General features: G+C 38.0%; 1 protein-coding gene and 1 long non-coding RNA gene across 2 annotated transcripts in view; one reads left to right on the top strand and one right to left on the bottom strand.

Moving 5' to 3' along the window:
• LOC146711612 (hemicentin-1) overlaps nucleotides 1–25624 on the bottom strand; it is a 53082-nt gene that overhangs the window by 17332 nt on the left and 10126 nt on the right. The window contains exons 8-29 of the mRNA XM_085452968.1: nucleotides 25339–25593; nucleotides 24967–25221; nucleotides 24266–24625; nucleotides 23875–24126; nucleotides 23469–23723; nucleotides 22783–23127; nucleotides 22389–22640; nucleotides 22085–22233; nucleotides 19787–19974; nucleotides 19417–19666; nucleotides 19256–19334; nucleotides 13146–13274; nucleotides 6205–6489; nucleotides 5791–6111; nucleotides 5400–5654; nucleotides 5028–5282; nucleotides 4595–4921; nucleotides 4259–4498; nucleotides 3903–4130; nucleotides 3504–3767; nucleotides 3175–3370; nucleotides 1472–1663 (exon numbers count right to left, since the gene is read on the bottom strand). Of these exons, the coding sequence (XP_085309094.1) occupies nucleotides 1472–1663; nucleotides 3175–3370; nucleotides 3504–3767; nucleotides 3903–4130; nucleotides 4259–4498; nucleotides 4595–4921; nucleotides 5028–5282; nucleotides 5400–5654; nucleotides 5791–6111; nucleotides 6205–6489; nucleotides 13146–13274; nucleotides 19256–19334; nucleotides 19417–19666; nucleotides 19787–19974; nucleotides 22085–22233; nucleotides 22389–22640; nucleotides 22783–23127; nucleotides 23469–23723; nucleotides 23875–24126; nucleotides 24266–24625; nucleotides 24967–25221; nucleotides 25339–25593 (5332 nt within the window). The remainder of the gene's footprint in view (nucleotides 1–1471; nucleotides 1664–3174; nucleotides 3371–3503; nucleotides 3768–3902; nucleotides 4131–4258; nucleotides 4499–4594; nucleotides 4922–5027; nucleotides 5283–5399; nucleotides 5655–5790; nucleotides 6112–6204; nucleotides 6490–13145; nucleotides 13275–19255; nucleotides 19335–19416; nucleotides 19667–19786; nucleotides 19975–22084; nucleotides 22234–22388; nucleotides 22641–22782; nucleotides 23128–23468; nucleotides 23724–23874; nucleotides 24127–24265; nucleotides 24626–24966; nucleotides 25222–25338; nucleotides 25594–25624) is intronic.
• On the top strand, nucleotides 8715–11922 carry LOC146711613 (uncharacterized). The gene is made up of 2 exons (XR_014920188.1): nucleotides 8715–9486; nucleotides 10755–11922. It is a non-coding gene; the product is annotated as an uncharacterized LOC146711613 (long non-coding RNA).

Consider the following 25624-nt stretch of genomic DNA (forward strand, 5'->3'; position numbering starts at 1 on the left):
TCAGATTTCCATAACACCACTGAACTTGACACCCTTGGACCTTTGGCTGTGCATAGCTCTGTCCATAAAAATTACAAATAGAATGGTTGATAAATGGCCGCCCTGGCAGAGTTAATTCATGTGTTTGGAATTATAGTTATAAAATTTAAACAAGATCTATATTATTAAAAGAATGAACAGACTGTTTTTGGGTTTTTTTGCTTTGTTTTTTGGTGCTGTTAGGCTCCGTCTTATTACAAATTTGTTATACAGGGCATTAACTGTGAACAGTTTTTGTCTTGAATAACTTTTGCAAAGTAGACAAAAAATTCGTTTGACTTTTTACTCAAGTTAGAACCTTACTGAACGACCTTTATGGTGCCAGAGATTGTCATGATCGTGTAATTTTAATAGTTTTTAAAATTTAGCAGTTGTGGTTCTGATTTCTATTCTTTTATCAGGTTTTCTGGTTCCTACTGTTGTTTACTGTGTAACTTTCATTCTTTTTCATTGGTATTCTGTTCCTCTTCTGTTCTATATTCTGTTAGTACTAGTTCTCTCAGTCTTCCCTCTGTGTGGTAAATGTCCTTTGAATTTAGCTTGATATTCAGTAATGTACAAAATACTAAGAAACTAAAACTTTAAACTAAATGTTAAAGAGTACAGAGTATAATGCCTGCATTCAAAATATATTAAAGTAAAAGCAGAAAGTAGCAATACAATACGTAAATGTTAGGCGATGTACTCATCTGCATTCGGAATGGTCCTGTCTCAGCTGTCCTCCAATGGTGTCAGGCATTAAACAGTACTAACAAAACTATATTACTACTTTAAGGCACTTCTAAGTTGGTTTCACTTTTCATATCGTGACTATTAGCTTCTCACTTCTTTCCTCACCTTGCAGAAAATGTATGTTAATGACACTGACAATATCATACATACAAACGAGGCAGATGATAGACTCACCCAAAGCCCTGTGTCCAAATCAACGGTCACTTATTTGGCCGAACTTTCAGATTATTTCTCTCACACAAAAAAAGAAAGAAAAAAACCTCTCCAAAGTTATCCCAACAGCTTGGAGGACGCCCCAAGGGAATACAATCTCAGCATGATGTAAACCTGCTCCGGCGTTTCTTTCTTCAGTTCAAACTCGAAATCAACACCATGAACATTTAACTCGGGCAGTTCTTGTTCTTCCAAAAAAATTTTACATTGCGACAAAAACAGGAACAAACTAGTTTTCGCATCCCCGTCAAGCGAAAATACTACTAGTCTGTGTCGCATCTTGATAAGCCTGCACTGGTCAAAGTTGTACTTCTTCATTGATAGTGTACTTCTTTAATCTGGTGTATAAAAAGCATTCCCCGAGATACAAGCTCCGGAAATTCTGATTCTGTGCTTTGCTTGGGTTTTATATTGCATGGGCTGTGATTTTAATCTGTGGCTGTATTCTTTCTTGATGCATGTTTTTGTTGTAAAAGTCGAGTTTTACTTACAGCTGAGCGAGTTCATGTCCTTGAAGGACACTGTCGTCAGCCAATCAGGACAGGGAGCCACCAGGAAGGGACCAATGAAGTGGTCTGGTGGGAGGGACAGAGACACGGTGCAGAGAGACCTTGCTGTGGGGCAGGAGGAGAGGTGGGGAGGTTCTCGTCCAGCCTTGTGAGGTGAACGACTGGAACTGCTAGAGACGGAGAAATACAGAAGTGCAAAACGAGCGGAACTACGAGAGAATCGGTTGCGGATAGAGTTAAGATCTGTGCTCAACTATTAATGTTCTTATAAGGAAATGAAATCCAAATTTGGTAATTCGGAGCAAATGACTGCCGGTTGTTCATCCTTTGCACAGGGGATCAGCGCCCAGCACGCTATAGATTGAAAAACACAGGTTAGTGCATTCCAACTCGGGAGGGATCTGATCCTCCAAATTTCTTGTGGACCTGATCAGTGAATTTTGATTGCACTTTAAGCTTTGTGTTAGGGAGCCTCTGAGTATAAAGACTTTTTGTTCAGTCAATTGCCTGAGACCCATAGCTTTGGGTTTTGCTTTTTCTTGTGATTTTTAATGCTTAATAAAGTTTTTCAAATGTTGTATTGTTGCAAATAAATTATTTTTAGATTTACTAATGAGAGTCTTTGTTATTCAAGGTACTCTTTCGTGATAATCAAAACCCAAGGCTCGGACTGAAGCAAACATTATGCTCCTTTAGCATAATGGATATTAACTAAAACATAGTTCTTTATCCTTCACTGTCTGAAAAACCTCTGAACTACTGGCATGTATTGGTCATTGTAAAATAGTCTGTTTGGTCACAATTCACCTGTAATGACTTGTTAAAGGCCTTTAAAAGGAAAAAGAAAACACATATCCTCATCTTGTTTATTTAAGTATTTATTTAATTAACTGAAAATAAAACCTAAGGAAACCATCACTTTACACTCTGACTAATACTGGGCGACACCCACCTTTTTGAATCAAATCATTAAAGATCCATAATTAAGTTCTGATGCATGAAAATAGGATATTTTGTTTAAATACAGTGACGGCTGAACAAGGTACACAACTCATATTTCAAGACTGAAAAGAAGCTGCCTTGTGAGGAGAAAGAAAAAGACAGCAAAATATAAAAATAAGATTTTATTCCAAATAGAGTACACAACAAGTGTTTCTGAATAAACATTTTAATGTACAGGTTTGGTTAATAGTCCTTAAAATGGCTTGTATGTAACAAAGCAGAAATAATAATAAGACTGTTGTGAAATATAACTCTGGAAAATGAGAAATGTGGAAGTACTGTTCTTAAAGTGAGATTGTCACGTCTATATCGTCATAGGCCAACAGACCTTTTGCTAGCAGGCAAAGTGTGCTTCAAGTGCATTAGCTATGCTAAAGAAACACAAATTGTATTTGTGACAATAAATTAATTGGGCTTTATGTATTAACAATGTATTAACAATGTATTAACATCTGTCGTTCCATACCTTTCAAAGAGATGCTGGTCATCATAGAAAGAGATTGAGTTTGTCTCTCTTTGTTTAAGGAAGTAGAATAAATCCTGTGATTAAAGCTGTAAACAAGCTTATGATCCATTCTTCTGTATTTTAATAAACAGTTGCAGGATTTTGGATCACCTCCCTACCTGAAACCCACCAGGCCAGGGGGCAACATTTGATATACAGAACAGGATTCGTTAAAAATCCTTAGCTTTTCCATTGGCTTGTACACTAGTCAAAGGGATATTTGAGACATTTGACACTTTGACAGGAAAAAAACTGTAATGTCCACGTTTTTTTTGGCAAATGCGACAACAGACCACAAGAAGAATCAGAATGATGATAAATAGAGTGAGCGACACCCAAATGATTGGAAATGGGATTTGACTGCTTTTACCTGTAAGAGAAACAAAATTCAAAACATAAGATTCATTTAATTTCTCAATCCCATGCATTGTTGAAATTGAACATCAGTAATCTTTCACTTTCTACATTCCCATAGCTCTTCTGCACTGAGTCAATAATCATACCTGTTATCATCAGTGTGATGAATCGTGTATTTCTCCCAACTTTATTCTCTGCAACACAAATGTAATAACCAGCATTGGTAGACGTGGCTCTAGTGATAGTGACAGTCTTCTGGTGCCCCTCAGTGGTCATGTTTGAATTCACTGCAGCTGTGTAGATCCAGGTGATGTTTGAGGGTGGGTTACTGTCAGCACTACAGCTTAAAGTAACATTCTCACCCTGCAGTACCTCCTTGCTTTCATTTCCTTCTTTGAATTCAGGGGCATCTGGAAAAAATACCAAATTTTGAAACAGAAATAATATCCTTCAAAATATGTTATCATCTCAAATTACTTATTTTCACTGTTGAAAAATCATAAAAAGACTATATCATTCTGAAAAATTAAAAACTTAAAACTTACACAAAATTTCAAGATACAGTGTGTGTTCAGCTGTTCCATGCGTGTTGTGTGCCTTAAGCAAGTATTTTCCACTATCGTTCTTTTTCCAGAGCTGTGGGGAAACCATCTGTTTACCATCTTTAAACCAGGTGAGGGTGGGTGTAGGTAATCCTACTGGTTCACAGATACTTTGATGTTTATCATTCACTGTGATCTCATAGTGCTCTTTGCAGGTGAAAGAAGGACTGTCTGTAAAAATTATACAAATTAATTTTCAGAGTAAATAATTGAAAACAAAATATTATCTTGTCAGTACTTTAGTGTGTTTTATCATTATTCGGCTAAAATATAAAATGACCCAGGTCTGATGCACTCACATTCCACTGTGATATGAACTGAGGTGATGCTTCTGCCACGACTGTTTTCAACTATAGCCGTGTACTTTCCTGAGTCAGTCCTGGTCAGTGGCTTAGATGAATTAAGGATTTTCCACTCATAGAACCACTGAACAGTGGGAGGAGGGTTCCCATCAGCTTGACAGGATAAAATGCTCTTGCTGAAGGCAGCATTTTCAACAACAGTGACGTGGTCTGGACAAGATTCCATGAATGGTTTATCTAGGAAGGAATATCAACATAGATTAATTTATATTTCATAGATCACAGAGCTGTGTCTTAGATCAGAAACATGAAGTAAGTTGGTGGGAATCTTACAAAGAACAACAGCAGTGTAAGGTGGTGAGGTTACATTAGGGGGGAACTTTGGTCCTTTGGGTCCGAGGTGCAGCTCAGCCTCACATCTAAAAGTTAATCCATTGTAATCTCTCTGAGTGGAGATTCTCAGGGTAGAATATGCGTTTACTGGAGTCATATTGAAGTGATTAAATGTATCTGTTTTCACAGTTTCATTGCCTCTGTACCACGTCACTGTGAGATTCTGCACAGGAGCCACATTAATGACATCACATTTCAGATCATACTCTCTGCCCTCCACCATTGAACCATGACCCATGTCAGACACTGACACAGAATCTGGAGTTTCTGTAAATAAATAAGCGAAATCATTGCTATATCATATTAAAAATTTCAATTCATATAGTTTATAACACAATAAAGCATTGTGGACATTGTGGTCACATGTACTTACTGTAAACAGTGATGACTGGACTCACACTACACTGTGATCCATTAACCAGAGTAACATAGCAAAAAGGACTTGGAGTCCACTCTTCTAGTTTTTCAACCCTCCAAGTGACAACAGGAGGATGCTCAAATCCTGTACCTCCAAATGGAGCCTCCCAGCCCATTCCTTCAACGCCTGTGACTGATGTGCTGCAGTTGATTGAAACTGGATCTCCAAATTTCACAACAGTTTCAGAAGGTGTCAGTGTTTGTGGGCAACCTGCCATTCACAAGCAAATATATTCAGAGTTAGAGATGATTTGGTGTAAAATAAGACATAAGTCAGCAGTTTCATCTAAATCATCCACAATTTTAGATGTGAAGTAAGAATATATACCTCTTGGTTCAACATGAAGATGGATTGTCTTAGTTATGTTTCCCAGATAATTGGTAGTTGTGCATGCGCAGGTTTTATTGCCATGTACTCGAGGTAAACTGAGACTGGTTGTGTTCTCCAACATGTTTTTCCCATCACAAATCCAGTTATACACAGGAAGAGGGTTTCCAACAGCTTCACAGCTCAAGATGATATCAGTGCCCTCAAGTGCATAAGTGTCATCAGCACTATTTTGTGTCTTTAGCTCTGGAGCGTCTGAAATGATAAACAGTTTTTTATCAGTTCTCACATTTACACAATTGAAAGCTGAAAAGAAGGGAACTTGTGTTTAATCTTTAAAAAAATAAAAATAAACTTCTGTTCATGTGTAAACAGCAGGATATTTACTCACAGTGGGCTGAAACTCTGTGTGTTTGAGAAATGGCAGGAAGTTTTGGTCTGTGTGGTCCAAAGTCCAGCTGAGCTTCACATCTGAACTCCACTACATTTTCTTCTCTGCTGATGTTGACTCTCAGAATAGAGGACTCATTTACTGGAGTTTTGGTTGTTGTGTCATTGAAAGATTCTGTCTGGATTTTTTCACTGTTTTTGTACCAGCTAACATTGACATACTGAACAGGAGCAACATTGATGATGTCACACTGCAGTCTGTACTGTGTTTCTTCTCCTATCACATTCACAAGCTGTACAGAATGAACAACTTCTGGATTCTCTGCCAAACAAAGTTAGATAACAGTTAGTTACTCATGATCGTTGCTTTTAGTTTTCTTAGCATTGCTCTGTATTCATTTCAAATTAAACTTACTGAATGTAATAACTTGAAGGTCCTTGCTGCATTCATTAAACTCATTTAGTTTTACTTTGCACTTGATCGTCACATTCCAATCTGACAGTGACACTGACTGGGAGATAGACATTTGTTTTTCTATGATGCGAGAGGTTTCATTTCCAACTGTAAAGTACATCCCTTTATGTTCAGCCAGTGCTGTGGTGCAGTTTACAGTGACAGGATTTCCTCCATATTCTTCTATGATCTCAGGTGGACTCAGAGTAAGAGGGTTGTGCTCTGGTGGGCATATGCTGTCAGCATCTGTAAATAGACAAGATTGATGTGCTTATTAGGTTTTATTTGTCCTGCTTCACATTTTTTCACACTAAGTATTAATAATAAACAGTACAAAACAAAATCAAAAAGAATCAGTAATATATGGTAAAATGCAGGATATTAAAATGCAGCCACTCATTTGCCTCAACTGTTTTTAAGCATATCCCTCATGTTCAGAGGTTCAGAAATCCTTGAAACATTGACCAAGTGAGGGCCAGTGAGATCTCAGTGCAAGTAAAGAAGGCCAATATTACAATGACAAAGCAAAGTAAATCAGAGATATTAAAAATTTAGTTAAGTGTCCTAGTCATGTGTAATAATTCTTAAAAAGATAGAATACCAAAAGTCCTAAAAGACAGAAAACAACGTTTAACATTTCAAGGACCCTCTAGGATGTTGGCACATTATTAACGTCTACATCTAAGAGACACCTTCATCAGTCAAAACACAGAGCGTTCACAATAAGATGCAAAAATAAATATATATCTTTGGAAAGAAACTGTGCTAAATACTCATTAAAACTAATACAATTCATTTTGAAATTAAAGTGCATTTATATGTTGTCTGTTATTTAAACACTATAAATAAATATAGTACTAAATAAGTATACCCCCTACTGCTTTCACAAGTTTTAAGAGGGTTTATGAGGTTTGAAGAGGCATCCACATGCTGCTAATCAAATCCATGAGGATGTTTAACTGATCATCAAGCAAATTCAACCCAAAGTCAGACTGTACAATGCTCAGATAAAGTCCAATAAAAAAGAGCTGCACGTCAGACTCTACAAAGCCTCACTCAGCATGTTAGATGTTTAAGATCAGTTTATATTGTGAACCAGACTGGAATTATAATTTGTTTTTAACAAATGTATTAAAGGTATTTTAATATTGGAAGAAATCTGCACTGTAAAAAAAAATCCGTAAAAATACAGTACAATCTACTGTATAAACGTGAAGGAATTTTCCGTATTAGTCATTTACAGGTATTTTTCTGTATTTCTCAACTACTGCAATGCATTGTGGGAAAAAGAACCTGAAAAGGAGGGAAAAGTAAGCGCAAGAGCAGCCATTAGGCTTCTTTCAGGCTTCATCTGGATTTTGGATTCTGAAGTTGGAGAAACTGCCTTCAGATTTCTGTGGTAAGTATTAAAACTCATGTTTCGTTTTATTAAAATAATGTTTTTCAAAAGACTCCGTGTTTTTATTTAGAAAGAATTGTTAATTTATTTGTTAACTGGTTTCGGCTGTCTCCAGACAAGTCAGGAATATTTTGCTGACTCATTTTTTAAAATAATTGTTATTTAGGTTTAACATGACTTAAGCTTTATTTTAGTTAATGTTAAAATAATTTTTACTGTGATACCACCAGTTTTGCCCTTCAGTGGCTGAACCAGTTTTCATAAATATTATAGTTAGCTGTCTGTGTCTCTCTGGGTATTACACAGCTGTGACTGCTAACTAGCTAATTAGCGAAAGTCAGCGATGTGGATAACTGGGAAAGTGAGAACTTCATGGTTCTAGAAATTATTCTAGGACTCTAATAAGTACTGTATCAATACCTGTGTTTTACAGTTGGCTCTACTGTACACTTTAAAGGGTTTCAGGCAAAGTTACACTAACCCTAGTTTAAGCCTCAGACCTTCCTGGCTGACGCTAGCAAATGCTAATGTTAGCCTCTGATTTGGGCTGCTAAAGTAAAGACTTTTAGCTAGCTGACCAGCATAGATTATTTCGGTGGTTAACAGACTGTAGTGGTAAAATTATTGAAAGTATAGTTTCACCTCAGCACATTTACAATTACAGTATGTCTATTTTGTAGCACATAGAAATGTTTAGTTAATATTTACAGACAGACACATTTTCCCTGTAACTGTGTTTTTACTCCAACATTTGTTGAAAATGTAATTTATGAAATGCTGAGCAGCATTTCTTGTATGTGGAATATTTTTGTCACCCCACTGTGCTAATGTGATTAAATACTAAAAATTATTACTAAAAAAATTCAATAATAAATCAATAATAACTATTTCTTGATTGAACTATAATGTTTTTTTTTGTTGGTTTTTTTTGTTGGTTTTTTTTTTGTTGGTTTTTTTTGCCTGTCCCATTTGGTTCTTTAGCCATCAGAATTGTTGTCTGAAGACCAACAAGGATACCCAATGGATTTACTTTGCCAAATGGATCGTGGCATTGCCGTATTGGTCCATTTGGTCGATCTTTGTTTTTATTATTTATTATATTTTATTTTCAGATGTTACAGACGGGACAGACATGAGTGAGGGATAGGAAAGGGAGAAAGAAAGAGGAAGGAAAGGAAAAACAGAAGGGGAGAGGGACAGTGAGAAAGGGGGGGAGAAAAAAAAATCTCCTGGATCACCTGTTGAGAGAAGAATAGAAAACAAGCAGAAAAAAAACAAAGCAACATACTAAACACAACACCATCGCATTAATCTAGCTAAGTGTAAACAGCAGTAAATACTAAATATTCAATGTTGTTGTGCAGCACGCAGGACAGATGTGCTTCGAAGTAGCAGCCAAGAAAGGTGTAATTTGGGTCTACGAGCAGTGAACACCCGTGTGCATACCTGTGTGGATCAGCGCGCTTGTATTCCAAAGGTTGAACTATAATGTAAGCGCAGTGCTGGTGTGCAGGGGCTCTATATGCCTTGTCTATATCAAGCTTTTAGCCAAATATAAGCAGAGATATTTGTATCTTTCTTAAAAATCCAGATCCTTACAGATTATTTGAGAAATGGATCAACAGCTATCACTACTTGAAGCACTTTAAGTCCTGCAGTGGAAAGATATCCCTTATTTCACCTTTGATCACACACTTTGGTTTTCCAGTGCAGAGCAATGGCCAAGAAAAGGAAAGACTTCCCCGAGTGGAAAAAAAAGATGAAGATACAAGCTGGTGATGATCCAGAGCAGCTGGTCTCAGGAAATGAAGAAAAACCCTGATAACCTTCTCTACAAACACAAGGTGAGTTTAATGTTGTGGTTGATTTAGTTTTTCAAGGTATGTATGTTACTTTAATTATAAACTGCTTTTGTTGCAACAGAATGGTGTTATGTGTATGCAACTCTACGTGAATTATAATCCTTTGTAGGGCTGCGTGATATGACCAAAATCTCATATCCCAATATAAGACGTATCTCTCCTGATAACGATATATATCACAAAATAGTGCATTTTCTGTAAATTCTGTGATTCTCGGGCAACTCGACTTATGTGAAATGTTTTCAGTTGGGCGTCGTGTACCTGGAGTCGAGTGTTTTGACCGATGCATGAAACATGAGTTTAAATGGCCGCCATTTTCTTTCTGAGTATTTATTACACGGCGTGCTGCAAGGAAAAGCCTGTTCTAACGTTTGAGTCTAAGGATTATTTTGAGCACCTGACGACTCTTTTTTGCTTTTCATTCGTAAACTCTCTCGAAACTCTTTCATGTGATTCTTGTGTAGGTGGTTAAAGAGGTTTGTCGTGTTCGAGTGGTGGTGGGGACCAGTTTGTGGCATAATTTGCATAGTACAGTTTTCTGGGGCGTGTCAGACTTTTCATAACCAAACCATGTCCATGCTACAGAGGTAGCCCCTCATTTAACAATAAGGTCCTTGATTTCTTTTGACTGGTCCTTCTGGTTCTGCCTCATCCTTGCTGGCCATGCTGGTATTCTCTGTGCCTTCATCTGCGTGGTGACTGTAAGCACCATTTATAGTTACTTGATGTTTTTATTTGAGGTCATTTGTTTGATGCATATTCTGAAATTTTATGTTTGAGAATAATGTATATAATTTCAGTTTAGTTTGAAAAGTCTCAACAGAAACTTGAGCTTTATTGTGAAAGGTTTATGTGGAAAATAAACAAGCGGACGGCGGAGCCACACGATGGTTTTATCCTCATTGTTGGTAACGAAAGAACGCGTAAAACCAGTCACTTGTCCGTCCATAGTGTGGTTATTTTAAGTATAAGAGAAGGAGAGAACTTTAAGAAATAATATAGCAACTACAGTGACCATCAAAACCATGAAAAAAATATTGCCGTAAACAGTTTATTTTGCAACACCACAAAACAAAGAATAGTGTATAATATGAAACGATAGACATTTTTATATCGTAATCTGATATATATCGTCATATCGCACAGCCCTAATCCTTTTTTTGTTTATGTTGTTTATGCTCTAGGTAAAAAAAAATTATAAAAATACAAACTTTTTAAAAATGTCTTGTTGTTTCTCTTTTTTTCCTCAGAATAAATTGCGACTAGTCTCAATGGCTGACACAGAGGAGCAACACAGCGACACGTTAACTCCGACTGCTGCAGTTCCTGTATGAACTGAGCAACTCTTAAAATCCAAGGAAAAGCTGTGTGTATTTTACTTAAAGCTCAGATGGACCTTGATGTACTAACATGCAGGCTGCATTCAGGACTTTGTCACACTGTTATATGAAGAGCGGTAACAAGACTTTGTAGTAATTTGTCTTACTATTGTCTTATTTGTTGTGATTTAGGGTCTGTGCGCACAAGCAGAGGTTTTTGTTTGTAACTGTAACCTCGTTTTCAGAGCCTTGTCTAACATTTAATGGTCATGAAATATGTCAGACTTTTTCCTCTACTTAACCAGCTTAGAGAATTTGAACACCGTGGAGAAAAAGGTGTGCATTAAGGATTTTGAACTATGATGTTTAAGTGTTGTCACTGCTGAGGATTCGTGGACACAGATCCTTATTCACTATGCTGCTGTTTACAGTTTAACTTTTCATCAGAACAAGCACTTCTAATTATACTTTGCTCCTCACTGACAAAACAAGTCCCGTAAATACACTTTTATCTTTAAGTTTGGGACAGTAATCTGTCTTAATTTATTATGTGTTGTAGTTATCATATGGGGAAAAGTCCTGTGGTTATCCATCAGTCCTGTTCGAATAAACCCAAAGTTCAGGAACATCTTCTTTAGATCTGTTCAGTTGTATTCATGTGGCACCACTTAAACAGTCAACAAATTTTGACTCAAGTATGTTATATTGTAAGGTAAAGAGCCCAAAGAGTTAATCTCAGACAAATGTTCACACAAATGTGAATTACATTCACTTCATTAATGAAGTGAATGCAATTCAGTAATCAAAGGTGTTTGCCTATAACTGACTACATGTGTATACTGTATCATAAGTGGACAGAGATGGATGTAAACCACACCTTAACCATTTGGCTGAGGCAAAACTACCACAAGGCAGTGATTCTAACTCAAAGGTACTCTGGATATTATTAAATGTGAACATGTCGTTAAATATGACATTTTTTGTTTGTCAGGTGTCCTGTTTGAAGAAAACACTTGGTAGCCACTTGAATGAATGTAAATAAACACATTTACATGAGGGCAACCTGATTTCAAGGAAATAAAAATGCTCAAATTTGAAAGCTTGTGAGTTATTTTGTTCATGTATCAGCTGTTTAGTAGTTTTATGACAAGATGGATGCTGTCATTATATTTTAGTATAGTGTTTGAGTTAAGGAGAATAAAAGAATATTTAACATTAATTGTACCAATGTTGTTGTGTATGAAGCACAAATTAATTTAAGTTTTAATTTATGAATTTTTGAGTACATGGTGTACTAGGTTGTAATTGCATAGAAATGTACGTTTAAGGATATAAAGAACTATATTTAATGAGTTACAGTGAAAAGAAGTGCTTGGAAATAGTAATATAAACAGAAATTTCAATTTTTCTATTAACGGAAAATATCAGTTAATGATACAGAAAATATACTGTGAATAAACGGAATTTTCTGTTTTATAGCTGAAGGAAATGTCCGTAAATAGTACAGAGAGTATACTGTAAATCTACAGAATTTTCCGTTTTATCATTTACACAAAGGTCCTTCAAACCTCCGTAAAAAAACAGAAAATGTACTGGCAGAAAATTACCAGGACATTTTCTGTTTTTCTACGGAATATTTTTTTACAGTGTGCTTTAGTAGTGCACTTTCAAACCAGTGTTTTGGTTAGGATGTTTGAAAACACTCTGTATATTTCCTAGGGGTGAAATTCCACTAGGTGGCGTGGTCGCAGCTTAATCATAACATCTCTGACCACCTACACACACACACAAAAAAATTTCCCACAACTATGTGAGAAACTGATAACATTGTAAAGAAAGTGGTTACTGCAAGTCATTGCTGCTAAAGGTTTTTTAAAAGCTACTGAATGATGGGGTATAATTAGTCTTTCACAAGACTGCAAAGAGTCCTGTGAAAGCTTTATTTTTCATCAGACTGTAAAGTTCAATATGGCCCACGCTCTCTCAGTTTGATGAAAACGGAACTTTGTACCAGAAGTAACGTTCACCTCTCCCACTTAAAATGGGTTTTCATTTATTCTTTTAAAAGTCAGAGGTTACATTGATAGTCCTTCGAATTCCATTAGTACCTCATTAAAATGGGAGTATTTTATTTAAAAAAAAACACATAGAAATTATTAGTTTTACCATTTACCACCAAGATACCGAAAGTTAGGCCAAAAAGAAACTCAAAGTTAACTAAAAGGTTTTACTCCTGTCAACTCAATAAAATAAACAACTTTTCAGATAGATACAGAGTTAAGGAAAATCCCTTTGTACTTAAAGAACATCTTTATTACTCACCACATAGTGAAAAGATGAGTATGAAGAAGCTTAGCATCCTCACAGATAGCATGCTTGAACAGCATGCAGGAGGAATAATGAGATGGAAGGAAGTGAGCAGTGTTTCAGGATCGTCCAGACGATGTCCAGCTTAAGGACCCAGGTTAGATGAATATCAGTTCGATGCAGGAGATATGATGTCCGCCTGACAGGCTGGCAGTATCACATGCAGAAAGAAAACATAGAGGAAATTCAATGCTCTTGTGTACAGGAAACACTGTGAAACCCAAAATACTAAACCACATCCAGAGCCAGCGCTTTGTGAAGTAACGGTAGCTTAGTGATGCCCCTCCCCCTATGTTTTGTGCCATTATTCACTGTTCTTTTACAAAGTGTCTAATTTCTACAAAGAAGAGAGAAATTATGTGAGTTTATAGAGAAATACAAATTCTAGCACAAAAATGCACCACAGAAGGCAGATTTGTCAACCTAATCCATTTTAGTGATCACCCAGTTATTCACAGTCAATGTACATGTCATAGTTTTTATGTTTTTAATAAACACAGACACAGAAAGTTTGTTTCATTCTCTCTACACTTATGTGAGAATCATCCACATCATCTTTTTCTGTTTGCACATGTTCAGAATATAACCCTTTTTATGCTGGTTTGGTCATCATGGAAACTTGTTTGAGGGAGTAGGATCCTCCATTGAACGCCATCGTGGTAGTGGCTTTAATAGTGTCTAATAATAGTGTTTAATAGTGTATATGACAGAGTTATTTATTGTATTATTCATTTCTTTAGTTATTATTAGTTATTTTAATTAGTTATTATTATTTATTTAGTTATTTATTGTAAGTGTTAATTCCTGGCTTTCAAAGGGCAAAAGGTCACCTATACTGCTCCCATTTTCGAGCCATCTTGTCTCCTCTAGATGACTTTCCACCCTCCCTGAGCTCGACTCTGCTCACACCAGACCCACATGCATCAGCTAGTACTCTGCGGTCAGTCCAGCTATGCCCTTGAGTGAAGGGAAAATATGCATTAAGGGAGGATGTACAAAAAGCAACATGCAAATACAGTTTTATAATATGTCAACATATAGCATTTTGAAATTCAGTAGTATTAAATAAAAACATGAAAGGCATTTTATAAAGTTCCCTTACCACTAGGGAAAGTCTCATAAACAACTTCTCAGTTTTGTTTAAATAAGCAATTGAAAATCTGAGTGTAAAACCACGGTGGTAAAATGGGCATAGGAATCTGAAAAAGTAAAAACGTATGCAAAGAGATCAGCCTTAATGGTCTGTCATGACAGGCATGCTCTCGCAACCACACCATGTGCTCTCTTTCTCTTTAGACATTTGAGGAAGTGGTGAAAAAAAGAAAAGAAGACACTGGAGGAAGTGGTGCAACACAGAAATTATCCACACTTTTGTGTTCTATTGTTCATATCCTGTTCTTAACTGCAAGCTCAAAAGGCAAGTATTATAAAAACATAAAGTCTTTTGTTCAGTGATAATGCTGCTAGCTGTTTTTCTCAGACAGATAGGATCGAAACCAGGGAGTCATTAATGCTACCAGCCTCTGCTGTTTATCTGAGCAGTTAAATAAATTTGACAGGAAATAGATACACTGCTCAAAAGATTAAAGAAACAGTTTGAAAACACATCATAACTCACCGGGAAGAAAATCACAATAGATAATATGTTGGAAATTAAAGGAGGCCACATCATTTAAGGGGAATGACAGTTATCAAGCTATCAAAGTGAAAGAAATGATGTGACAGGCTAGCACATTTTGCTGATACTTTTTTATCTGCAAACAGCAAAAAGATAGTATGTCTCAGTGTGCATGCTTTCTACCCTAATTGAGCACTCAAACCATGTTGTACAACAAGCTTCACTGACACACAAGTTCACCAATCTGTGGGCTCATTCACTATTTTATAAAAGGCTGCAAAGGTAAACACCTCAATTCTAAGAAGGTTTGTAATAGTACAGCATATAAAGTTCTTTTTTGTGTTAAAAAAAAAACCCCAAAACAAATTCATGATTTGTTTTAGTCACAATACACAGCATTCGTGAGCATATGAGTATGGTTGTGTTTAGCAATTTGTAGCTCCAGGCAAGACATTTAGTGTTAAGAAGAGGAAAATGCTTGGCACCAGGGGTTTGTGTTGCTGTTTTCACTAGCCTAGCAAAAAGCCCTGCCTTGCATTCTCATATCTGCCTCCAATCCCCATGCCATCTACAACACAGATACTGGAAAACAATCCTGTGATTTTGCTTTGTGCAGATATACATCATGACACTACTAAAAACCACTTGTAATGTTGATTTGATAGGTTAGTGGAGCATTCTGCAACTAAGCATGAGTGTAGATGTGTGTAATCACATACACCACAGATGGTGGTGGTAAACATCTCATTCTCTTTATTCTAAAGCTTCTCAAGGACTCCTTGCTCTTTTTCAGTAGTGTTAGAATCTTAAAAAGAAGGCGACTGGAGTTCTTTAAACTCTAGGAAGTTTAATCATCATGTTCTTTAGCTCTAAAGACTATGACCCGGATTACTGAGAAACTACACAGATACAGTTTCAATTTCCCTATCATAAAATCACAATTATTTTTGTTAAACCCCTTTAATAAAGCTGAAAATCTGCACTTCAGTTACATTTTAATTGAGTTTAAATGTTTGATTGTTCAAAACTTTATAGACCCCAACCATATCAAGTTTCAGTTGCAGCTGTTATAACTGTATAGTTGCCATGTTATCAATAATCCATAACTTGTTGTCCAACTTGACTTCAGTGGCAGATATGATATAATTTGATTTTAAAAGCTAGGGTTGTTGGCTTTTATTGAGCAATGACCTGCAGTTTGCACTGGCGCAGTTTGCAGCCAAGTTTGAAGTGACTGGGATCTAAATTACCTCCAAGTCTGATGCCCTGGCTCTCAGCTGGAAACAAGTTGCTGCCACAAGTGGAGACACTTAAGAGTCTCAAGATCTCAAGAGCAAACAGATTGGTACAGTATCTGTGTTGATGCTGATTTTGTACTACTCTGTTGTGTTGAACACAGAGCGTGGAGTGTGAAGGCAAAGATGTACTGGTCAGTACAAGTTCTAGGTAGTGACTCAGAAAATGAGACCATGGATCCAAGTGGCAAAGGTTAAATCCTCCAAAAGGGGGCTGGCCTCTCCCTTGGAGATCAATCAATCAATCAATCAATCTTTATTTATAAAGCACTTTTCATACAGAAAAAATGTAGCACAAAGTGCTTTACATAGTTAAAAGCAGCCCACCCCACCCTCCAACTCACTCCCCACACTCTCAATACACATATATCCCCCCACCCCCACCCACACACACATACACACACGCGCACACTTAAAGAGTAAAAATTGGGCTGGGCTCGCATGAGCCAAGTGAGGAAACATTATAACAGAGAGCCGTCTGCACCGGGAGCCGGTCACAGACCGCAGCCTCCGGGCTGGGCACACAGCCGGAGGGAGGCAAAGGAGCCCCCCAACCAGGCTGAGAGGACCCCAGAGACCCAGCAGCCACGGTCAATAACAGCCCCGGTGCAGAGAGCGCCCTCCGAGGAAACACTGGAGATATGACGCAATACGATGTATACAGGGTAAAATTATAAAATAAATAAGAACAGGATACAATATAAATATAAATATAAATATAAATAGAGTAAGAAGATTAAAAAATGAATAAGAATAAAATCAAGAAATATTAGGTAAATCCTAAATTAATAATAGAATAACAGGATAGAATAAATAAGCATAAAAAATAAATAAACGCTAAGTAAAAGCTAAATTAAAAAGGTGGGTCTTGAGCCTGTTCTTAAAAACATGTATGTTCTCTGCGGCCCTGAGCTCCTCCGGCAGGCTGTTCCACAGACGAGGACCATACCACTGAAAAGCTGCCTCTCCGTGAGTATGTGTCCTGACTTTAGGGACAATCAAAAGGCCAGTACCAGAGGACCTCAGGGTCCGCGAGGGTTCGTATGGTAAAAGCAGATCTGAGAGATAAGAAGGCCCAAGACCATTAAGACATTTAAAAACCAATAAAAGAACTTTAAAATCGATCCTGAAACACACGGGGAGCCAGTGCAGCGATTCTAAAACCGGTGTAATGTGGGCCCGCCCTCTGGTCTTCGTCAGCACACGAGCTGCCGAGTTTTGCAAGAGTTGTAAAGTTGAAATATTCTTCTTAGGAAGACCAGAGAGCAGGGCATTACAGTAATCAATGCGACTGGTAATAAAAGCATGCATCAGCATCTCCGTGTTGGCCCGAGAGAGAATAGGGCGGACTCTGGCTATATTTTTTAGATGATAAAATCCAATTTTGGTTACATGTTTAACATGTGGGATAAAACCAAGCTCAGAGTCAAAAATAACACCCAGGTTTTTCACTTGTAGCGAAGGACATAGTGAAAATGACACAAGGAATTTGGGCATTTGGGCATTTGGTAGGGGCTCAGAATAGAGCTGCTACTTCTTCTCCAAATTGAAAGAGCCAGTTGGCGTGGTTCAGGCATTAAATCAGGATGCCTCCTGGCCCTTCTATGCATGTCCTACCACAACCCAGTATCACAGCAAAATGTTTAATGACATCTCAGTCCACCGTGTCCATTTCACACTTTGGAGATGCAAATCATGATTCATGTTTCATATTTAGACTATTTACATAAGTTGAAACTCCACTTAAGTACCTCAATAGTGTATGAGTTTGTTATGATCCTGTACATGATTTTCTTAGGTTTTGAAATTTAAGAAATGTGTTTATTGTTTGGGTTTTGATTTCTGTTCTTTCTTTTTTTTTTGGAGTTCTGGTACACAAACAGTTCGTAGACTGGGTTAAGTTGAAAATAATGTTTTTATTAAACACACAGACACAGATTAAGTTTGTTTTATTCTCTCTACACATGTGAAAATCATCTACATCATGTCTTACCTTTGCATATGTCCATAATTTAACCTTGTTATGTGAGTTTGATCACCATGGAAACTCTCTTCAGGTTGGTTAAGTAGTGTCCACTCCGATACCACACATCATTCATATTGGATTGGGCACATATTTGATACTACCAGGCTCATTTATGATAATTTAAATAACCACATTAATGGGAAAAAGTCAACATACAGCAGACAGCAATCAGATGGGATCAGTGGAAGTGGAATCCAAACTGGTGAGACATTGTGCCAGGAGAGGGAGTCCCCTTGGATTGCTATGATATTAACCCGACTGTAGCTGTTACCAGTCACTGTCAGGTTCCACATAGAAGCTGTTATATTTAGTTCTAAAGTAAGCAATGTGTAATGAATAGATTATGTAGTAGAAGCAATATTGCCTTCCTCTACATAAATTATAGAGGTCAGTTAGCATTTATCTAAATAAATAAATGCATCAGTTGTTCACTTCTATTGCATGCAGTTTATTAAAGTTTGAGTTTCATTTCAAATTCAAATTTTTATTTGTCACGTACACAGTCATACACAGTACGATATGTAGTGAAAATGTAGTGAAATGCTTTCTTTATTAGTTCCATACCATCACTGCTCACGCTCTTACTATAAAGCTGTCATTTACTCCCAATTTTTACTTGGTGAACGGTGAACGTAAAGATGTGAAGTTCTTCTCTCTTTGGCCTGGTGTTGGAAATGGTGAGTGTGACGAAGGTGTGCTCCCTGGCTCAGCTGCAGGGAAGGGGTGGTGCAGTGAGTTCAAGGGGCAGTGCCAGAGAGGTTGGTGGGACAGGTGTGTGGTGTTTTAGTTAATGAGCTCTCTCGCTCTCTCTTTTCCTGTGTTATATTTAATGAAGCCGGAGGCTCCATCATTAGGTACGGGCTCAAAATCAAAATTGCTGGTGATATCCAAATCAACACAGTCTCCGTCTGTTTGGGAAGTGCTGCTTGTAAGCAGACTACATGCAAATGATAAATGAACATTCAGGCTCTCCGCAGGTCAAATGCAAAAACGTTCCTGGGTACAAACCATGCTGGTAATTCAAATGTCTAAATACCACTGAGTAACTTGTGTGGAGTATCTTACAAATGTAACAGATGAACTTTTCCAGTCAAAGTGCTGAATAGTGGATGTATTCAAACTGTACTGTAAAGAATTCTTGCTCTGATTTCCCTGATCCAAGGATTCTCCTTCACACTGCCAACATCAATGCCATACATCGTGGTCTGGATGAAAGTGTAGAAGACACAGGAGGAAGGGCTGAGTGGGGCCGGTTTCCTTGAGAAAAACCTCCACGCTTCCTCCCACCTTCATGAATTTCATCAGGTGGTCAGCAGCATTAGATGTGCTAATCTTTGAAGACTTTCTTCCCTTAGATATTGGAGGTAACAAGTTAAGCAGCAGAAGGACGGCAGACACTTCACAGTCCCATACACCCTCGTCAGGATCATGCTGTGCAGAAACAAGCACCTCATCCAATTCTGCACTCTGAGGCAGATTGCAATCTTTGATGATCCTTGGCTTGAAGAGTGTTGGCCACTTGGCGAGTAATTTTGAGCTAGAAGAAGGGAGTAATACAAGAACTTTGTCTCCGGGTGAAAATTGCCTGAGTGTGGCCTCTCTGTTATACAGGCAATGCTGACATTGCTAAGCCTGGAGCAAATTCTCCCAAATCAACCTCCCCAGTGTGTGGATTTTTACTCTCAGGTCCAGCACGGATTGAATTTCATTCTTTGAGGGGCTTGGACCTTCCTCGCAGCTTTCCTTAATCAGGTCGAGCACCCCACGCAGCTTCCTGCTGAACAGCAGTTCAAAGGGAATAAATTCAGCCACTCCAACAACCCAGTCAATAAGTTCAAAGAGGACCTACATTAATGGTAGGGGGCACAAAGGTGCTTTTGGTATGGTTGGCTGGTTAATAAGTTGGCATTCCAGAAAGGATGCGCACCAGCAGCGCACATCCTCTCGGATGCCTGGCCAAAAAAATTGGGTCATAATTCGCTCTTGTCAAACCCCCTATGCCCTGCCCTGCCATGGGGTTATAGTGAGCCACCAACAAGTGGGTGTGTGTCTCCTCCGTGCAAGTGTCACAACTCACTCGATACAGCCTATCTTTTAAAAATACAAAACACAGGTAGGTCCGCATGGCTTCAGGGCACACCACGTAAGCATCAATTTCAATCACTTGGTCAAAGGCTGAGCATAGGATGTCATCACGAGACTGCTCCAGTGGAAAATCTCCCATGATGGGAATTACATTACATGCTACTAATGGTTGTGATCGCATCCCCGCATAGGGTGAGAAGCTTAGCAATCCGGGAGGGGCTCATTATGGACATACTTAAGAGTCCATTCTTTCCCATCGAATGGAGCCAGTTGAGGTGTTTTTTTGCATCTGACAAGGATGCCTCCTGGGCGCCTCCTGGGTGAGGTGTTCCAGCATTGTCCTACTGGGAGGGGGCCCTGGGGCAGACCCAGGACACGCTGGAGAAATTATATCTCTCGGCTGGCCTGGGAACACCTTGGTGTTCCCTGGACAAGCTGGAGGAGGTGGCTGGGGAGAGAGAGGTCTGGGCTTCTCTGCTTGGGCTGCTGGCCCCGGCCCCAGATAAGTGGAAGAGGACGGACGGATGGACTCTTAAGTATGTCCATAATGACCACTCCCAATAAAAAACTTAACACCCTCAACTCTGCTACATCCAGATCCACTTCCTGTCTTTTTGTTAGTGCCACCATCTTCAAACATCACACATGAGACACAAGTCTCACTATCATCTTGCAAACCTTCAACTTTCACCGTTGCTGCTATTCTTCTGGCACAAGGAACCCCTGACTGCACTCTCTTATTAATCTTACTTGTACAATGTCCATTGCTTTGGGTGATTGACCCCACATTACCAGGTATTTAAACACATCTACCTTCACTATCTTTACTCCTTGCAGCTTCATTGTTACACATGTGTCCTTCTCATTTACACACACGTATTGTGCTGACTTTACAGATAACAGATACAGATTGTGAGTATCATAGATTATGAAGAATCCTGCATAAAATACTAATCACCATCACATACCTCTGACACTTAACTTCCTCACGCAGTACAGTATTTCCCCTCTTGGGAACTGGCCAGATGAGATATATAATCTCTCCACGGGGGTCTGGGTCTCTCCCAGGGTCTGCCATGGTTGCCAGTTAGGCTGAGAATACCTCTTCTCATCCTATCTCTAAGACTGACCCCAGCCTGTGTACAGAGGAAGCTCATTTTGTCTGTCTGCAGTCCTGACCTCAATCTCAATGAACATTTGGAGATCAGCTTGGACATCCTGTTTGTGCCAGAGTGAGCAGCACAACCACTGACTGGCAGTGTGTGAAAAGCTGGTGACCAGGATAAGGAAGCTGTGCCGGGCTCTTGTCTCTATGTATGTTTTTTTCCAACAGTGTAAGATTTATTGCAAAAAAACCCATTGTTATAACAAAAAAAATATTAAACTCAAATTTCCTTACATGATGTGTTAAGTTTCTAAGTTTTATTATCTGCTGCCTGAGAAATCTCTGAACCCTTACATGCGATTTCAGATTTAACAGCTATTGGTCAATGTGAAACTGCCTCTGTAGTCAGACTTTGCTTGTGATATTTATTATTTTTTTTATTTATCTTTTGATTACTCGTTTTTTAAGAAAGGAAAACACATGACATAATTTTTTTTTTTATATTTATTTAATTAATAGAAAAGTAATAGAAATAATAGAAAATAAAACTTTTTTTAAAAGCCCATCAGCATGGATCCATTGTTGAAGTGGGTGGGCCCACATTTCCAGGAATGTGAAGCTTGGAGTTTTTTATACAAGTGTATGAAATGGGTGTAGAACTTCTTTTTTAATGAAAGAAAAATAATTAGGTAGCACATTAAATTAAGTTTTTGCTTCGATTTACAGAAAGCAGCAGATATCTTATTTGTTTCCATTAGTTTGTGTCAAAGGGATATCTTTGTCAGAAACAAAACTATAATGTCCATGTTTTTTCCACTGATTGCGACAGTAGAACACAATGAAGATGGAGATGATGATGGCTGCTACAAATGGCAAAGCCCAAATGACTGCAAAAGTGATTTTATTGGTTTTACCTGTAAGATAAAAAAAATAAAACCAAAGTTTACTTCTCAAAACTTCCTAAAATACATTGATCAATTTAAACATCAGCTAACACTTCTCTTTAGTCATCAGTGTCCTCTAAATGTCCCACAGCAATATTAGGCTTGAAATAAACAAAGACGTGTACCTCTTGGTTCAACATGAACATTGATCGTCTTGGTTACGCTTCCCAGATAATTGGCAGCTGTGCAGGTGCAGGTTTTAGTGCGATTTACTCGAGTTATATTGAGACTGTTTGTGTTCGCCAACATATTCTCCCCATCACAAGTCCAGTTATAGACAGAAGGAGGGTTTCCTTCAGCTTCACAACTCAAGGTGATATTAGAACCTTCAAGTAGATAGTCATGATTACTATCTTTTGTGTTTACCTCTGGAGCATCTGAAGAGACAAAAAGATGTTTGTTATTCGTTTAAATAATTACATGTTGTATGCCTCATTTTCACATTGTTAAATTCAGTTTAGAAATGAAAAAATCCAAGAAATATTCTGTTTTTGTGTAAACAGCAGGATGTTTACTCACAGTGGGCTGAAACATTGTGTGTTTGAGAAATAGCGGGAAGTTTTGGTCCACGTGGTCCAAAGTCCAGCTTGGCCTCACATCTGAGCTCAACGACTTTTTCTTCTTTGCTGATGTTGACTCTCAGAATAGAGGACTCATTTACTGGTGTTTTGGTTGTGCCACTGAAAGATTCTGTCTTGATGATTTTATTGTTTTTATACCAAGTAATAGTGAGATACTGAACAGGAGCAACATTGATGATGTCACACTGCAGTTTGTATTGTGTCTTGGTGTACTGCTTGTCCTCTTTGTGCTTCAACATCAGACCATGATTCATTTCAGAGATTGACACGGTCTCTGGGGTTTCTGCAAATGAAGCAAAGTAAAAAATACATTTAGAACATATGACAAATGGATGCGCTTGTTAGCATCAATATGAGAACAATGAATGCATAAATGCATTGATATTAAAAGGTTGGGTTTTTCTTGCCACTAACAGAGTCTTCTTCACAGTTCTACATGAAAGTACAACATTTGGATCAGAGCTACAGCAGGTTACTCGACAACATCGTCTTCAAAGTTGCAGTGTCAGCAAACTGAAATTATGCCTTTGTTATACAAAAATAAATAAATAAAAGTATTTTACATCATAGCCTGTTTCATCTTAATTTCTAGTACAATAATGCAGTTTTGACAGATGTACTTACTATAAACAATGATGACTGGGCTCACAGAACACTGAAAATTGTCATTTAGAGTGATGCTGCAGAAAGGACTTGGAGTCCACCATTTCAGGTTTTTAACCATCCAAGTAACATCAGAACCAGGTTTAAATTCTTTGTCTCCAGCAGGAGTCACCCAGGCCATTTCAGCAACATCTGTGGCTGATGTGCTGCATTTGATTGAAACTGGATCTCCAAATCTCACAACCATTTCAGACGGTGCCAGAGTTAGAGGACAACCTGCCATTCACAATACCTTCAGTTAGACATGACTTGTTATCAAATCAAAAATAAGACCCACAACAAAAGAATAACACCCACAACATTAGAGATCAAATAAAAATAAATTTAAGAAATAAATAACAACTAAATAATAATAAAAGATGTGTACCTCTTGGTGTGATATGAACATTGATTGTCTTAGTTATGTTTCCCAGATAATTGGTAGCTGTGCAGGTGCAGGTTTTGTTGCGATCGACTCGAGTAATATTGAGACTGTTTGTGTTCTCCAACATATTCTCCCCATCACAAGTCCAGTTATACACAGGAGGAGGGTTTCCAACAGCTTCACAGCTCAATGTGATGTTAGTGCCCTCAAGTGGTGAGATGTCAACAGTACAACTTGTGTTGATCTCAGGAGCATCTGAAGAGACAGTTTTTCTTATCATTTTCACATTTACATAATAGAAAGCTGTAATGAATAGAACTTTTGTTTAATCTAGCCTAAAAAATACAATTAAATAATCTTCTGTTTGTGTGTTAACCTCAACATTTTTACTCACAGTGGGCTGAAACTCTGTGTGTTTGAGAAATGGCAGGAAGTTTTAGTCCATGTGGTCCAAAGTCCAGCTCAGCTTCACATCTGAACTCAGTGGCTTTTTCTTCTCTGCTGATGTCGATTCTCAGAATCGAGGACTCATTTACCAGTGTTTTAGTTGTTGTGTCATTGAAAGACTCTGTCTGGATGGTTTTATTATTTTTGTACCATCTCACAGTCAGATGTTGAACAGGAGCAACATTTATGATGTCACACCGTAACCAATATTGTGTTCTTGTTTCTTTATTGTAAGGCACTATGTGTACTTGTTCCTCCATCATTTGACTTTGATTCAGTGGATATATTGACACAATGTTTGGTGTTTCTGTGAACAGAGCAAAGAAAAATCAATTTTAAAAATCCATTCATCCATCCATCCATTTTCTTCTCCTTTTCAATTGAGAGTCTTCTATGGGGATAAACCAAGGGCAGCTGTCATTAGGGAAGCGCTAGAGTCCACACTGGGCTGGTCACCAATATGTCACATAGAAAGAGATAATCTTTCACTCCTATGGACAACTTAGAATCACTTCCATGCAGCCTCCACCATCATATCTGAGCATTTACAGTGGCACTTTCAGGAAGAGAAATCATTGCTTTATTATATAAAAACTGTCAGTTCATGCTGTTTATAATACACTAACAAAGTTGTACACATGTACTTACTGTAAACAGTGATGACTGGACTCACAGTACACTGTGATCCATCAACCAGAGTAGCATAGCAGGAAGGACTTGGAGTCCACTCTTCTAGTTTTTCAACCCTCCAAGTGACAACAGGAGGACGCTCAAATCCTGTACCTCCAAATGGAGCCTCCCAGCCCATTCCTTCAACATATCTGGCAGATGTGCTGCAGTTGATTGCAACTGGATCTCCAAATTTCACAACAGTTTCAGAAGGTGTCAGTGTTAGTGAGCAACCTGCCATTCACAAGCAAATATATTCAGAGTTAGAGATGATTTGGTGTAAAATAAGACATAAGTCAGCAGTTTCATCTAAATCATCCACAATTTTAGATGTGAAGTAAGAATATATACCTCTTGGTTCAACATGAAGATGGATTGTCTTAGTTATGTTTCCCAGATAATTGGTAGCTGTGCATGCGCAGGTTTTATTGCCATGTACTCGAGGTAAACTGAGACTGGTTGTGTTCTCCAACATGTTTTTCCCATCACAAATCCAGTTATACACAGGAAGAGGGTTTCCAACAGCTTCACAGCTCAATGTGATGTTAGTGCCCTCAAGTGCATAAGTGTCATCAGCACTATTTTGTGTCTTTAGCTCCGGAGCGTCTGAAACGATAAACAGTTTTTTATCAGTTCT

Source organism: Copadichromis virginalis, linkage group LG4, assembly GCF_057382275.1.
Source record: "Copadichromis virginalis isolate Kocher_CV1m ecotype Utaka linkage group LG4, C_Virginalis_male_GT1.1, whole genome shotgun sequence".
NCBI classification, from domain to species: Eukaryota; Metazoa; Chordata; class Actinopteri; order Cichliformes; family Cichlidae; genus Copadichromis; species Copadichromis virginalis.